The 15,499-nt window shown below is 35.6% G+C and overlaps 1 protein-coding gene across 1 annotated transcript; it reads left to right on the forward strand.

Moving 5' to 3' along the window:
* The first annotated feature begins 2,786 nt into the window (after positions 1-2,786).
* LOC108779440 (leucine-rich repeat neuronal protein 1) lies at positions 2,787-6,207 on the forward strand. The gene is made up of 3 exons (XM_018546871.1): positions 2,787-3,200; positions 4,406-5,010; positions 5,907-6,207. Exons 1-3 carry the CDS (start codon positions 2,787-2,789, stop codon positions 6,205-6,207), a joined length of 1,320 nt encoding a protein of 439 aa, XP_018402373.1.
* Positions 6,208-15,499: the final 9,292 nt, after the last annotated feature.

Below are 15,499 nucleotides of genomic sequence, written 5' to 3' on the forward strand. Positions count from 1 at the left end.
TGTATTACATAGAAGATAGAAGTGTAAAATAATTACTGAATCATAACGGCCGAATGTCTAAGGGCTTTCAAGTCTTATTGATAAGCGCTATAGATAGCATGTATCCAATCGAACCGTGTTTAATCGTGTGCAAAGTAACGACAAAAGTAACTGTAAATTTCGTTACCGTTACCCAAAAAATGTAACTCGTTACAGTTACAGTTACCAAAACAAGAAAGTAACGCAGTTACCAGTAAAGTTACCAAAAAAGTAACTTGTAACTGTAACTTCGTTACAAGTAACGAGTTACTTCCATTCCCTGCTGGAGCACACATATAATGAAACACACACACATACAAAGCCTTCTTAACGTTTTTTATTACTAATTATACCTTTTAGCATACCAATTGTGAATCGCAGTTTTTTTTTTTTAATATAATAAAAGAGATTTTTTTATTTTGCATAAAATTTGAAAAAAGCGTAAAAAGTAATTATAACTAAAAATTCTTTAATTTGCATAATTTATTTAAAAAAGGTATTTGCACGCATGAATTTGCTGTTACGACGCGCTTAACATCACTTTTAATTAAATTAATAATACATTCGTAATTTTGTTATGACTTTATATTAGGAACATGATAATTAATCTCACAAAGATATAAGAGTTATTCGTAGGCATTCAATATTTACGGGCAACATTTTTCGTCTTCTCTTTCACTCGCAGGAATTTGACGAAATTTGTTAGCCAATCTAACGATTAAAGGATCTCTAATATCAAGAATGACCTCATTGCATAATTAATTATAATTTATAAAATATAATATTATAAAAATTTAAATATTAAGCTCTAAAAATAGTACATAATTTCAAAATCAAATTTCAATTTTTAAGATTGAGAAGCTTCGAAAACGAGCATAATTCCACGCATAATCCACCGATAATTACAACGAAATGCATAAGCGACATTATCGCCGTTAGATGCGCGACACGAAGAGCGAGGTTTATCGCTCTTAGCCGATATTTTTATTCTCTGGCGCATGGCAGAGCAGATATGTTTTTCGGGCGCGAGTGTCTTATCGGGAGAAACAACGTCAACTCGTCATTCTAACTATCCATAAATTTCACGAACACGGAAATACCGCTCGCGAACGTCGCTTAAAGTAATTAAACGAAAAGCGTGTGCGATTAATTGTGACGGAAGGACAATCGCTGATCGAGGACCGCGGGACGAATTTACGGTGCGCGCGACTCGCGTAATCACTGCTTTATCAGAGAACGGTGCGTTAGCCTCGACGATTCTGAACTTCTGACCGGGAACGGATTAAATTGACACTGCGACTCTCGCCGCGCCGACCGCTTCATTTTAGAACAACAATATATTTGTTTGCAAAATCATACGTAATCGTGTTTGAACCTTGCCGATTTGTATAAGCTGTAAATAAAATGTGAGTAATTGAACTGAGTAGTTACTTAATTACTTGTGAACTAAATTATACGATACTCGACAAATTTCATTATCAATCTCTACAAACGCAAAGTAAGAACGACGACGCCTCTATCTCGATATTGTATTAATATATGTGATATAATCAGGGCTGGGTAAGTTAATGTTTTTTTTCAACTGAATAAAGTTAAAGTTAATGGCTTTACAAAATTAATAAAGTTAAGTTAAAAGTTGATGGAATAAAAAATTAGCTTAACGTAAGTTAAGTCAATATTGAATTAACTCAAGTTGAAAGAAAAGTTAATTTCGAAAAAAATTATTTTTTAGATCAAAATGTCCTAACTTTTCTTAAAATGAGATTAAATAACTACAATATAGATTATTAAGTAAATTGAATTTTTAATTTTTTTATTCACATGTGATGTAAGTATATAACATATAACGATATAATTATATAAGTTATATAACTTTAAAAAAACTGCCAGCACATAGAAAAGATACATTAAGAGCGATTACATTTTTAAAAATTACATTTTAAGTTAAACATAAATTATCAATAAAAATACAACGTATTTTAACTTAAAAAAAAAGTTGACGTTTAAAAGTATCTTAAAGTATCTTTAAGTTAAGTTACAATTTAATGCATTTAAAACACACGTTCAACCAACCCTGGATATAATACAATTTCTCTCCAGATCAGATCGCGAGGAGGATCTCTGTCGAGACAAAGTGGCGAATTGTGATTTTTCTGGAGCGACGCGGATTGGCAACAGGCGTGTGTATACTGCTGATCGAAGTGCGGAGTGCATCGTATTATAATGCAATGATTCCGCCACTCCCCTCTTAATTCGGCACTGCAATCTTCGGCGGAGTGTCGCGGATGAACTCGTTGGATAGTTCACGCTAGGTAGTCCCGGTGGGTGCATCGGAGGTCGGATCGCTTAAAAAAAAAAATCGATCAATCAGATAACTATATATCGCTACCTGACACGATGCGACTCGGAACGCTCGCGTTCTCCGTCATCGTCGTTTCGCTCGTCTCGGCGACCACGGTGGGTTGATTTTTTTAATTTCACGAATGGTCCCATATGCTAATCAGATCGCCTGTGAACCAACATTCTACGATTTTCCAGGACACTATCGATGACACTTCCCCGTCATTTGTGTCGTGAATATCAGTTTCCGGTCGAGTATCAGCTTATCGCGCTTTCTCAAATTTCATATCTTGCGTGTAAACATATGTCTCTAAATTTACGCTCTAAAATTATATTTCCAAAGATTTTCCTCCCTTTTTTTTTTATTTTCGATAAATATAAGCAAAACGCTAAAACGCCACTAAACTACCGAGATATCAGTTTCAATAATGATCCGATCGTTTTACGTGAATAAGTATAAGATTAAGGAAGGGATTGCGTTGCAGATAGATCTTTCATTTCGGAAAATGACGAAGGAAGATTTTTTCGTGAGAATACAAACCAAAATCGATCTGCGAGAAGTGACGGATCTCAATCTGAGAGGAAACGAATTTGACAGTTTTCTGGATTGCTCTACCAATCTTGAGGCACTGAGAACCCTGGACTTGTCTCAGAATCACCTTCAGCGATTCTTCTTCCTGTGCAAGGAAGAATACAATTTGCAATTGTTAAACGTGAGTCACAATAACCTCAAGTACATCAACGATAGAACTCTCAACGACCGAATATCGAAACTCAAGATACTAGATCTTTCTTTCAACAAGCTCACAGTCGTCAACGAGACCATGCTGCAACATCTAACGGTAATGTTACAGAATTTTTCTTAATTCTCTTCTAAACACATTTACAATTTTCCAGGGGTGGATAGTGACTATAGTTAAAACGTTAAAAATTAAAAAAAAAAAGTTAAAAAGTTAATAACTTTTAACTGAACTTAGTTAATTTTAAATGCGTTAAATTTTAACTTAACTAAGTTCAGGTCCGGATTAAGGGAGAGGCTAAGGGGGGCTGTAGCCCCAGGCCCCACGGAAATAGGGGCCCCCGTTACATTAAGGAAAAAATTTTAATTTTTTTATTAAAAGAATAAAAAATATGTACAGAACAGTGATGTTGGACAAACGATTAACTCGCCTAACAATCGAATCTGAATTACTAAGATCGATTGATTTTAATAATTCAGTACAAGATTTTGTAAAATTAAAATTGAGAAAAAAAATTTTAAGCAAAGAATGTATTAATTAATTTATTTGTCTCTAATCTTTATATGATTCAATTTTAATGTTTATTGTTTTGGATTAAATATTCTAATTATACTGCTTTACGTATACTATAGACGTGATCATCTTTTTCAAAAAGATTGAAAAGAAGGGCCCCCTAAAGTTAAATAGCCCCGGGCCCCTCAACTCTTTAATCCAGACCTGACTAAGTTACTTTTAAACGTTAACTTTCTAACTTTTTTTTTAAGTTAAAAAGTTTTTTTATCGATCAATTTTTCTTTTGAGATGACGCTCTCTCTTTTTTATTAAAATTCAATAATTATTTTTAATTTATCAAAAACTAATAATTATCGATACGTTGTATTTTTATTGATAGTTTATTTTTAATTTAAAATGTAATTTAAAAAAATGTTATCACTCTTGTATCTTTTCTATGTGCTGGTTGTTTTTTTAAAGTTATATAACTTATATAGTTATATCGTTATGTGTTATATACTTATATCACATGTGAATAAAAAAATTAAAAATTCAATTTACTTAATAATCTATATTGTAGTTATTTAATCTCATTTTAAGAAAAATTAGGACATTTTGATCTAAAAATAAATATTTTTTTTTCGAAATTAATTTTTCTTTCAACTTGAGTTAATTCAATATTGACTTAACTTACGTTAATTTTTTATTCTTTCAAATTTTAACTTAACTTTATTAATTTTCTCACGGAGATTATCCGTGAAATTGATATTTTATCATTTTTTGCGCAACTGGAAAAGAAATTTCTTTTTTTTTAGATTCTCGAGTACTTGTCTCTGTCCCATAATCCCATAGGGGATGGAATTCACGAGAGCGCTTTTTGGACTTTAACAGCATTAAAACATCTGGACCTGAGAAACATATCCGCGTCATACTTCTCGTCGGATTTCTTCAAAACCTTGACGAACCTGTCAACTTTGGACCTATCCTGGAATCCGATCAGCGCGATACCTTTGTTACCGATCAATTTACAAGAGCTGGATTTATCCGGCACGCAAGTGACAGATTTTAGAAACTTGTATCTACCGCAGCTACGAGAATTGCGGCTGAACAACATGACGAACTTGACATCGCTGGCGCTGAACGATCTCGACCTGACCAGCCTGGAGACGTTATCGTTGACCGGTTCCAAACGGCTGGACCGGCTTAGTCGCAGTCCTTGGTCGCCGCTCAACATCGTGCTACCACGATTGCAGCGACTTCTAATAAAAGACTGCGACCTCAAGACCTTAGGTGTCGAGCTGAGCTTTCTGATACAACGAACGCCCGTTCTTGAATTGGAGAACAATCCTTGGGAATGCGACTGCAACTTGAAATGGATCGGTCTGTTGAATTCGTCCAGAAATCTCAATCGAGATATCAGGTAAGATATCGACGAAGATGTTACTCTCAGTTGGTAAGAGTTGCCGATATCAAGTGAAAGCGAAGCGAATTAAAATTTTTCGTATTCGCTTTCTTGAATTTATTCCGATTGTTTATATTATTTTTTTTTTAACAAATATCACAAATGTCTCTTTAACATCTCAATAAAAATATGTTAGAAAATGATATAACGACGGTATTCGAATAATGCACTGTTCATCAAGCTTCAGTTTTATTTCTTCAGATGTCTCGAGAATTTTCGTGAAGAGAAATTCTTCCATTATCACGCACACGAGATAATACTTTGTTGATGATAAATTCAATCCTTATATTAGGTGTACAAATTAGTTCGGTCCGTTTTTTGTGTTCAAAAATGCATTTATCTCAAAACAAATGAATAAACAGATTAATTAAAAAGTATTGTTCATCGCTGGCTACTACTTTTCCTCATCTCTTAGGCCGGAATCAGACTACGCATTGATGATTGAGATTGAAGATTAAAAAATTGAAATTTGACCAATATGAGAATAAAGGAACCTTAGCTCCTGTTATTTTGATTGGCCAAATTTCAATCTTTCAATCTTTAACCTCAATCTTCAATGCGTAGTCCGATTCCGGCCTTAAGGCAATTTTCGAATTCCATCTCGAGAAAATGACTCGTCCTTGGAGGCGATCATCTTTTGGAAAACGGACCGAACTAATTTGTACTCCCAATATAATAATGTATTATAAAATCCCTGTCTATCTCAGCGCTGCAACGTAATATAAAAAAGATGTGATAATATAAAAAAGATTGTTTTACTACACAGTGCATTTTTAACGATATATTTTAGTACCGAGAGGTACCCGAGAATACGGGAACATATAATCCATCACTTTGTTAAACTTGTACGACAGATGCCACGCACCAGATCGACATCGTGCCAAACTCCTGGCTGAAATTCCGGACTACGAGCTACAATGCGACTACGAGTACAACAAATCCGTCATCTATCCGATCCTGTGGACCGGCCTCTCGATATTGATCGTTGCCATGATCGTCGCTGCGGTCTTGGTCTTCCTCAGACGGCCAATAAGCCAGTGGAGCTTCAAGGGAAGAAACGGGGATACCGTCACGTACAAAAACGTCGTCGAGTCGAACAATGATCTGGTCCGAATACTAGCGGTGTCCGAGACGCACGAACGCAACGAAGAATGAAGCCAAATTGAAAGTGGAAAGAGAAAGAACGTAACACACAGACGAGTGGACGGAAAAATCGTCGGACTAACAGCGGACGTTTCAGCGAGTCCTTTTTCAAAGAAACTTTATTGTAATCGCCGTTACGTAATAACGTAAAATATCGTAATCGCGATGACTATCCATCGAAATCATCCTAAAAGGTTACCTTATTGTTTTCTTTTTCACCCTGCAGGTGGAATGTGTCGGTTCACAACACGTAAATAGAACAAATGTTGATTTAAAACGTTCAAGAAACAATGATGGCAATCAGGTTTCTTTGAAATATTAAAAAAATTTCTTTTTCTAGCGCCATGAGATTAGAATTCTCGAAAATTACACACGAAAAAGATGATTTTGAAGTGTCCAGAAATTTAGCTAGATACAATAAATCTGGAAATGATTTTGTTGGATCGTCAAAATAATTATATAGAAATCTGAAGAATGACGACTATAATTTAATAATTTTGATAGTTTAACAAAATTATCTTCAAATCTGTATATACCTATCTAAGTTTTCTTCAACAAAATTGCTTTTTTCCGTGCAGTAATCATTTTAAAGTTGACTGCCAAGTCGATAGACGAATGAATTGTCTACATTGTTACTTGTATTCAAACATATCAAAATGAATTTACGATCGAATGAGAAGAGCTCTCTCAGGCCTCGTGAGCTCGAATGATTAAATTCAATGATCACATTCGAATTCTCAAACGGCATTCCCGCAGTGTCCGATAATAAAACCTGAAATTTCTGTGGTCGAATAAAAACGTTTGTGTCTCTCTCTCTCTCTCTCTCTCTTTTTTTTTTCTACCGGATAAGAATTGGCGTTTTGAAAACCCCTTTACCTTTGTTCCACGGCGCGTCCGTTGCCGTGGCACAAAAGAAAAGCGGTTACAAAGAACGCAATGGCTCATTTGCCCTGAATGACGGTAAGAATCCTCTCTTCCGCGTAACGACGCGGCAACGCGTGGCGGTGTACGCACGAATTATCGTGCGTGGCATCTTGAGAAAGCGCACGCAACTAATTGAAACGCTACGAAGATTCCCCGCCAGAACGGGTTCCGTTCCCGGGCAGCCTGCCGATTGACGGGCAAAAAGAGCCTCTTTTTCACAATCGAAGTCATCCTTGAATGTTTCGTTTCGACCTGCCGTCTTCGAAAAATAATAAAAGATATCTCTCGAGTATATCGTTCGCTTCAGAGAACGGATTATTAATGATCGAGTTTAAAACTTCTCGAGTCTGCCGCGGGGAACGTGAAAAGGAAATTACGTTTAAATTCATCGATGGCTATATATATTGTACCATATGCCTATAGATTGTATGAATATTCTGTAAGTGCAGTATAGTTCAAGCTTCAAAATTATATTACCAATTTTCTACCAACTAAAAATGTACTCCAAATTATTATATATTCAATTTAGAGTCCCTATAATAAGGAGTCTGGCCAATCTTTCTAATTTGACAAAACATGGCGTCGTAGATAAATGTATGATCAACTGATGTGATACTATAAATATATCGTGAACAGAATATAATCATTATAAATAAATAAAATAAATAATTTTTTAATATATAATTTGATAAGAAATCACAGACTGTGTAAAGAGTAAGTGAAATATATATATATATATATAATAGAAAACAAATTATACATGCTGACATAAAAATCGATTTCTAACCTTTAAAAGTGTATCTATATTCAAAATGCGCATTATAACTAACAAATTTTATAAATAAAATTATGTATAAAGTACTGTTGTTAATAAATAAATTTAAAAATTAATAAAGGGCATAAGAGTCAAAAATTAAAACTAATCTTATATGTCAATTTAAAAAGAAATTTTTATTACGAAGATAAAATAGAAGATTGATGTTCTTAACAATATAATATGATATTGACATTAGAATTACATGTTTCGGCTTTTATATTGAGCCATCTTCAGATCTTCAACATCAAAAATATAAAAATAAAAAATAGATACGCAGTGGATGTTCCAGTTAAGAATTCTCCGATGAATAAAACTTCGACAAATCAACTGTTTTAATGTAGTTGGTCGACTGAATGCAATCTTTCATTATGAAGATGGCTCAATATAAAAGCCGAAACATGTAATTCTAATGTCAATATCATATTATATTGTTAAGAACATCAATCTTTTATTTTATCTTCGTAATAAAAATTTTTTTTTTAAACTGACATATAAGATTAGTTTTAATTTTTGACTCTTATGCCCTTTATTAATTTTTAAATTTAAAATTTTATAAAAAAATGCCCAGCTGCTGCGTGCCTTTAATAATACCGAAAGTATTAGTATTTGAGGCATCTTATTGGTTCCGCCATATTTTGTCAGCACCAATAGAATTATAATAATAACTTGGCCAGACTCCTTATTATAGGGACTCTAATTCAATCATGCGCAATGCTACATCTATAAGCATTTTTATATCATGTACAGTGTACATTAAAAAGAAATATTTTTAATTACGGTCTACATTAATGTTTGTTTCAGTATAACGATCCATTCTTGCGTCACAACGAGGACGATCGCGCTCGCAATTCCATCGAAGCTCTCGTATGCACTCTCGCCGATCGTTGATGAAACGTTAAAGTGTAGGGGCGTATAACGCGTACCGTTCCAAGAAGGGGCGCAATATTGGCGTGTTATGCGATGAGCCAGCAAATGGTGCTATGAAGATCGTCAGTTTACGTGACGTGCACCATGATCGCGTGCGATGTAGCGATCAGCCATTGTATCAAAGTATGATCTTCCTATGGGAGAACCTATTAGGTTACGCCCGAGCAGAAAGAGAGAGGCCCCCACGGGGCGAGGATGTCGTATTACCGGGGGAGTCACAATATGCAAAGAGAGGAGCGCAAGAAATCACTATAAGGAAGAGATGCGCCTTCCGTCGATCGGAAGCCCGCGATTACGACTCTCTATGTTGGACTTACACGCCTGTATTCTCTTTTTACTAATTCTTCGACACACCTTTTTTCCGTAAACAAAAACGATACGTAGATACTTATCTGTTTGTTCTCTATCATTACTTTTTATTATTGTTAATTCACTCGTAGTCGGCATTGATTTTATACTTTTTTTTATCGAGCAAGAATTGTCTTTTCCTTTTTTTTTTTCATTGCAAAAGAATTTATAAAATTTTACTACACGATAGTGTGAGTTTAATTATACTTTTATACGCGCGTTTACACTACTATTTACGTAATAGCTGAGTTTATCCGAAAAATCGCATTTATCTCGAACTTAATTCGGTTTCTAACGAGAAAAACATATATTGCCGCTCTCCGAGCGCGGTATATCTTTTTCGTACAACGGAACACATCAATTCGAAACGGGCGAGAACTCGCGCAGCATTTTCCAGCCGGGAGTGCGCGGAGAGAGAGTAAAACGATTGAATATTGCGGATATTTTTTTTTCCGCCATGCCGGAAAGCGGGCGCATGGACCACAGAGGGAACGGGGAGGTAGGTTTCGATGGTGTAGGAGGAGGAAGAGAGGAATAGGGGGAAAAAAAAAAAAAAAAAAAAACCGAGAGGAGCTCTACCCTCCTCTCGCGCGCGGCGCGGTGTCGAATATCCGTAATTCGAGATTCCGTGCGAGCCAATTTGGCGAGAGCCGGTGGAAAAATAATACACCACCTATATACCGGCGCACCACGAGACACATCGCGAGAGCGTGTGCGGAGGCGAATTTTAACGGTCAATACGAAACACGTGGGCGCAGGCCATGTCGGGCGATATCGTGTTTCGTACCCATGAAGAAGATCTTATCCCCCGGTCTTAAGACGCCCCGGATAACCGTACCGTGCGCTGACGTTTTGTTGGAAAAACAGCGTGGGCGATATTGCTCGTACCCGACGACGGTCTAGAGATACTCGCTCCCGAGTATTTAGCCAAACGAGACGATAGATATCGTATCGACACCTTGGGACAACCGATATCCCTCCGCGCTTGAGAACCAAACGGATTGTACAAGCATTTTGTCGAGGTAGATCCGTCTCTGATCAAATTAAACTTTCATAATTGCTCAACTGATACGATTACATTGAAATATTTTAATACACGTGGAAAGAACGGTTTTGTTGAACCACTTAGAAATTTAGCCGATTGTTAGAATATCATGCTGGAGTTACCGACGGAACACTCGTTTCGTATTTCTCGTGCCATTTCGTTTTTCCTTATACAGAATAAAAAATCCTTTTCCAGAATAAAAGGGAAAACACAAACAAGTCCGGGAAAGTCCAAACCGGTGTGAGAATCTCCCAAAAATTACCACGTAGGTTCTTTCTTCACGTATATATAAATGAATGCAAGCATATATCCATAACAAAAAAGACTTTTCCGGATTTGACTAATTTATAAGATTATCGTGAGACCTTCAAATTATGATTTTGAAGCTTACAAAGGAAATGGCACGGGAAATACGATTTGAGTGTATATACATAACCTCAAGCGATATATAAGGTAAATGTATCGGTTATTGGACAGTTAAGGAATTGCACGCGACGAAATCATTTATTTATAAACTTTAGAAACATTAAAATTTTAGTTTATTACACATGCTTAGTAAGAATGGATGTTTTCTGAAACTAAATCCATTATCAAATATGTTATTTGCGTTTATTATAAATTGTATTTAGTCATAAATATAATATGATTCAAATGTCCTAATTATTGGACAAATAATAAGCAATTTCCTTATTATAGAAGAGAATCGTATTTTACTTACTTATCAATCAAGATTGTTCAAAAAAGTTTATCGAAATTGTAATTAGTGAAGTTTTATATAAAATTTTATATGTAATACACAGGGAATGGAAGTAACTCGTTACTTGTAACGAAGTTACAGTTACAAGTTACTTTTTTGGTAACTTTACTGGTAACTGCGTTACTTTCTTTTTTTGGTAACTGTAACGGTAACGAGTTACATTTTTTGGGTAACGGTAACGAAATTTACAGTTACTTTTGTCGTTACTTTGCACACGATTGAATACGGTTCGATTGGATACATGCTATTTATAGCGCTTATCAATAAGACTTGAAAGCCCTTAGACATTCGGCCGTTATGATTCAGTAATTATTTTACACTTCTATCTTCTATGTAATACATAGGACATACAAATATTTCAATTTGCTGCATATTTTACAGGTTTTAGAATTACAAAATTGTGTTTAAAAAAAATTAAAAAATAAATTAAATAATAGTAAAATGAGTAGGGCTATGAACCCAAAAGCGAAACAGTTTAAAAGACGATGACAATAAGTGTCGAAACGTCGTTTGTTTTTATCTTGTTTTATCTATGTATTGTTCTAATATATATTTATACATTTAATTACATTGTCATCGTCGTTCTTATCGGAAATAAACTGTTTCATTTTTGGCTCGTAACCCTTCTCATTTTACTATTATTTAATTTATTATTTGAGCCATTCTACATTTTTTTTTTTTTTTTAAATAAAACTATATATTTGTCAGTATTACATATAAAAAAAAAAAATGCAAAAATACATTTTTAAATTGATTTTAAAAAAGTAACGGAAAAGTAACGAAAAGTTATTTTTCAAGTAACGGTAACTGTAACGAGTTACTTTTAAAAAGCGATAACTGTAACTGTAACTAGTTACATTTTTTACTCGGTAACGAGTAACTGTAACTAGTTATTTTTAAAAAGTAACTTTCCATTCCCTGGTAATACATACAAAATATGTTTGCAGTAGACAGGTACGCTAAGGAATGTCCAATAATTGATACACGCATATGTGTGAATGTCCCAATAAATGGATGATTGTCCATAAACGAAATTTTTTTTACAAAAGTATCATTTTTAATATGAAAAAATTATATAATACTTAATTTCTAAATAATATGAAAAATTGCTTAAAAATGTATTTAGAGTAACACATATCATCAAAAAATTGTCACAATTTGTCCAACACGTGGGTCGTGTCCACGAACTGGTACATTTACCTTAAGATACAGCGGAACAAGAAATGTACGTAACGTTTTACTTAATGGTTCATTTAATGTACGTAATGTTTTACTTAATGTATAATATGTAAATATTTTCTTGACGTATGTAGTATTTTAATTGGAATTAAAGATCTATTTTATCGTCATATCGATTAAGTTCGGCTGTCTCTCCAGCATTGCCTTCAGCAAAATGATTTTCAAATCTGTATACCTATATAAACGAAAGTTTTAGATGCTTCAGCAAAATTATTCTTCTCGTGTATACATAAAATATGTCATGCTATATTTCACGAAACTTGAGCATAGCGCTCCGTGCCGTATCCGGTATACAAGTGCTGTGCACGCATGACGTTTTTTTTTTTTCTCTCTCAATACTTTTTTAATACGTAAACGTAAGTTTTTCTGAACAACGAGAAAATTTCCCGAGACATGCACTTCGTTAATCAAGCGCGGCTGACTTGGCGCTCCGGCGAAACATATTTTTGTAACAGCCCTCTACATTACGATTCGTTAAGCCAGCGTCTGCATTAACTAAGCTAATCCCTTAATTACGCTCCTCTTATTTCTCCTCGCTTCTTCTCTCCCGCCCTTCCGGCGGCGACTCTCACGCTTCCTACATCATCCTTCACTCGGTAATTAAAGAATTTGATAAAGAGTCTCGCGGTGTGTATATGCGGAAAAAAAATCGCGCTCTGCGAGCGTACAAACAGGTAACTTTCGCACACCTAGCATGATATACAACAACAATTAATTTCAAAGTCATCGCATAAATATCCCGCTTAATATCACCCCGATTCAATTAACGTAATCAACGAATAATTATCGATCACGAGAAAAAAAAAAAGCTTTATTTTCGCACGTTCGATAATAGGATATTATACGACGCGGTATGACACGCGTGATGATTTTGATTACACCGAATTTAACGAGGAAGTTATTCGCGAGCCGCATATATCTTGCGACGGCAAAATCGTCGTCGATTGACAGTCCTCTTCCAGAGCGGCTCATCGGCGATGCCGCGCGACACGTAACAGGATCTTCCGTATCAATATAACCGACATCTGTCCTCCGTTAAACCACGTATATTGCACTTACAAGCCCGCGTCCGAATTTTGTACCCGTCGCGTCGACCGAGAACGGCCGCCGCATGCCGTGGAGCGCGCTCGCCGATTTTCGCCGGGCAGGGTTTTATCTGATTAAACCGGCGTAGAAACATGGGGTTATACGTGTAAGCTTTCCGGGCCCGTCTATGGGGAGAGGCCGAACAAATGAATAATGAAAATAAAACCCTGGTGATGCTATCGGTAAGCACCACGGGATTACGTACGCATCAGCGCGCCCGCGATGAACTTATATTATGGAACCCCCGTATATACGAGCCGCATCACCACGCGCGCGTTAATGCGCGCGTGTTAGTGCGTGAGTGCGTGCGTGCGTACCGCCAAAGAAAAGCAGGCGGCTTTTCGCACGTAAGAGTTTCGGCAAGTTTCTCGCGGGATGAGGATTTAAATGGCAAATTAGGTGTACCCTTCCCGCGTAACACAGTCCCGAACGTAGTGATTTGTTGCTAAAAAGGAAATTTAGCATCGTTTAATAACCGTTTATACTCGTTCAATTTTGATTATAATTCTTTGATGACAAAAATTTAACTAAAATTAAGTTGGAAAGAAAAAGGGCACTAGGAGTTACGCAAACGCTGATCTTTATCAAGCAAAACTTATTCATTACAAAAATTATCCTTACATGTTTCGGCTCATTTTTGAGCCTTCCTCAGAGACCATGAAAAATTACTTACATAAAATATAATTTAAAATCGACAACGAATTAAAAGATGTTCAAACACCGCGAGCTCCGCCACAACCGAGAAATAAAATCAGATGACAATTTAAAGAACACAATAATATGACCAGTAAAGGCAGAAAAGAAAAATTAATAAAAAGAATGCTGGAATTCAGGGGGAAATAATTTCCCAGAATTCCTTCGAAAACTAATAGCTTCGAAATTGAATTTATCATAATTACGATTATTTCACCGGAAGTGGGGAGGCTCACCATGTTCACAATACTGTATCGCAAAACACTCTCAAAACCGGTCTTCAGAATAATTTAGGCCAGTCAGTCTCAGACACAGGGAGTCACAACAAAAATTGTTAGACGGATATTAAATTAAAATTATCAAATTGCAGATAACAAAAATATTAACACTCAACCAAACGAGACTGACTAGGACGTTTGCTTGATAAAAATCAGCGTTCGCGTAAAGTTATCTGCGCTTAACTCCCAGTGCCCTTTTTCTTTCCAAGTTAATTTCAATTTTGATGTTTCTTCAAACTGTAAAGAGTCTCTAATTCAATTTAAACTTACTTCATTTTATTTATTTATTTGAAATTTCGTATTCGCGAGAAAGATTTCTCCTTGATTAAACGAGTGGGTGCAAGCTTTAATCTATACGAGAATGCGATACCGATAACGATCTTATTTACTCTTATTTACTTGTTATCTTGTCAGATTAACAAAGTGAAGACGTGATGAATAGTGGGAAATAAGGTAAGCCCGTAACAATGATCCAGTCTCGTGTGAAGCACGCTCGTTTATTCGCAACACACTGTGGTGTGTGTAGCTATTTCTGAATGGGGTCGTCTTTTAAATGAAAGAAAGATCGTGCCGTGGGGTGTAAGTGTCACGGCCGTAATAGTTGCCAAATGTCCCGCTCGTCGGAACACCGCCGATTATGCTAAGGTGTGAACTTACGAGCGCAACCAATAGCCGATCGTATTGAACACAAAGGGAAAGCCCCCACGAAACCAAGCCGCTTACGATCAATACCTCGATCTTTCGATCTCGTCCCGTTCGGCTTGAGAGAACATCTATTCGTCACGGTACAATAGGGAATGGACAAAATATGCTTTTTCAGTGCGAAAGTACTGACCGCCTATACTTTCCTAACTTTTGAACCGGGCTGAAGATCTTAAAAGCTGACCATGTAATTCAAGATTATCCAAAACGCGCCGGATAAATAAATACACGGTAAAAAGTATCTTGTATTTTTTTTTTTTTTTTTTTTTTTTTACTCACGTCCTTGTTAAAACTTTTGTGTTAAATTGATTATCAAAATAACAATTTATGAATAAGAATGAATAATGCCGAAATAATGTATTCTGAACTTTTTTTTTGCGTAATTTTACTTTCACTCGATATTTCTATTATTCCTGACATATTCATTTTATATTAAGTCAACACAAGATTCTGAAAATCTTGGGTATGCAAAAAATTGCTTTTAAAAG

This window comes from Cyphomyrmex costatus, unplaced genomic scaffold (assembly GCF_001594065.2).
Source record: "Cyphomyrmex costatus isolate MS0001 unplaced genomic scaffold, Ccosl1.0 scaffold6, whole genome shotgun sequence".
NCBI classification, from domain to species: domain Eukaryota; kingdom Metazoa; phylum Arthropoda; class Insecta; order Hymenoptera; family Formicidae; genus Cyphomyrmex; species Cyphomyrmex costatus.

Excerpts from the sequence above, each read along its gene's own strand:
- LOC108779440 (XM_018546871.1), top strand. The coding sequence starts at position 2,787 with ATGATCCGATCGTTTTACGTGAATAAGTATAAGATTAAGGAAGGGATT. Across the intron at positions 3,201-4,405 it reads CCATGCTGCAACATCTAACG|ATTCTCGAGTACTTGTCTCT; the intron begins GTAATGTTACAG and ends CTTTTTTTTTAG. Across the intron at positions 5,011-5,906 it reads AATCTCAATCGAGATATCAG|ATGCCACGCACCAGATCGAC; the intron begins GTAAGATATCGA and ends CTTGTACGACAG.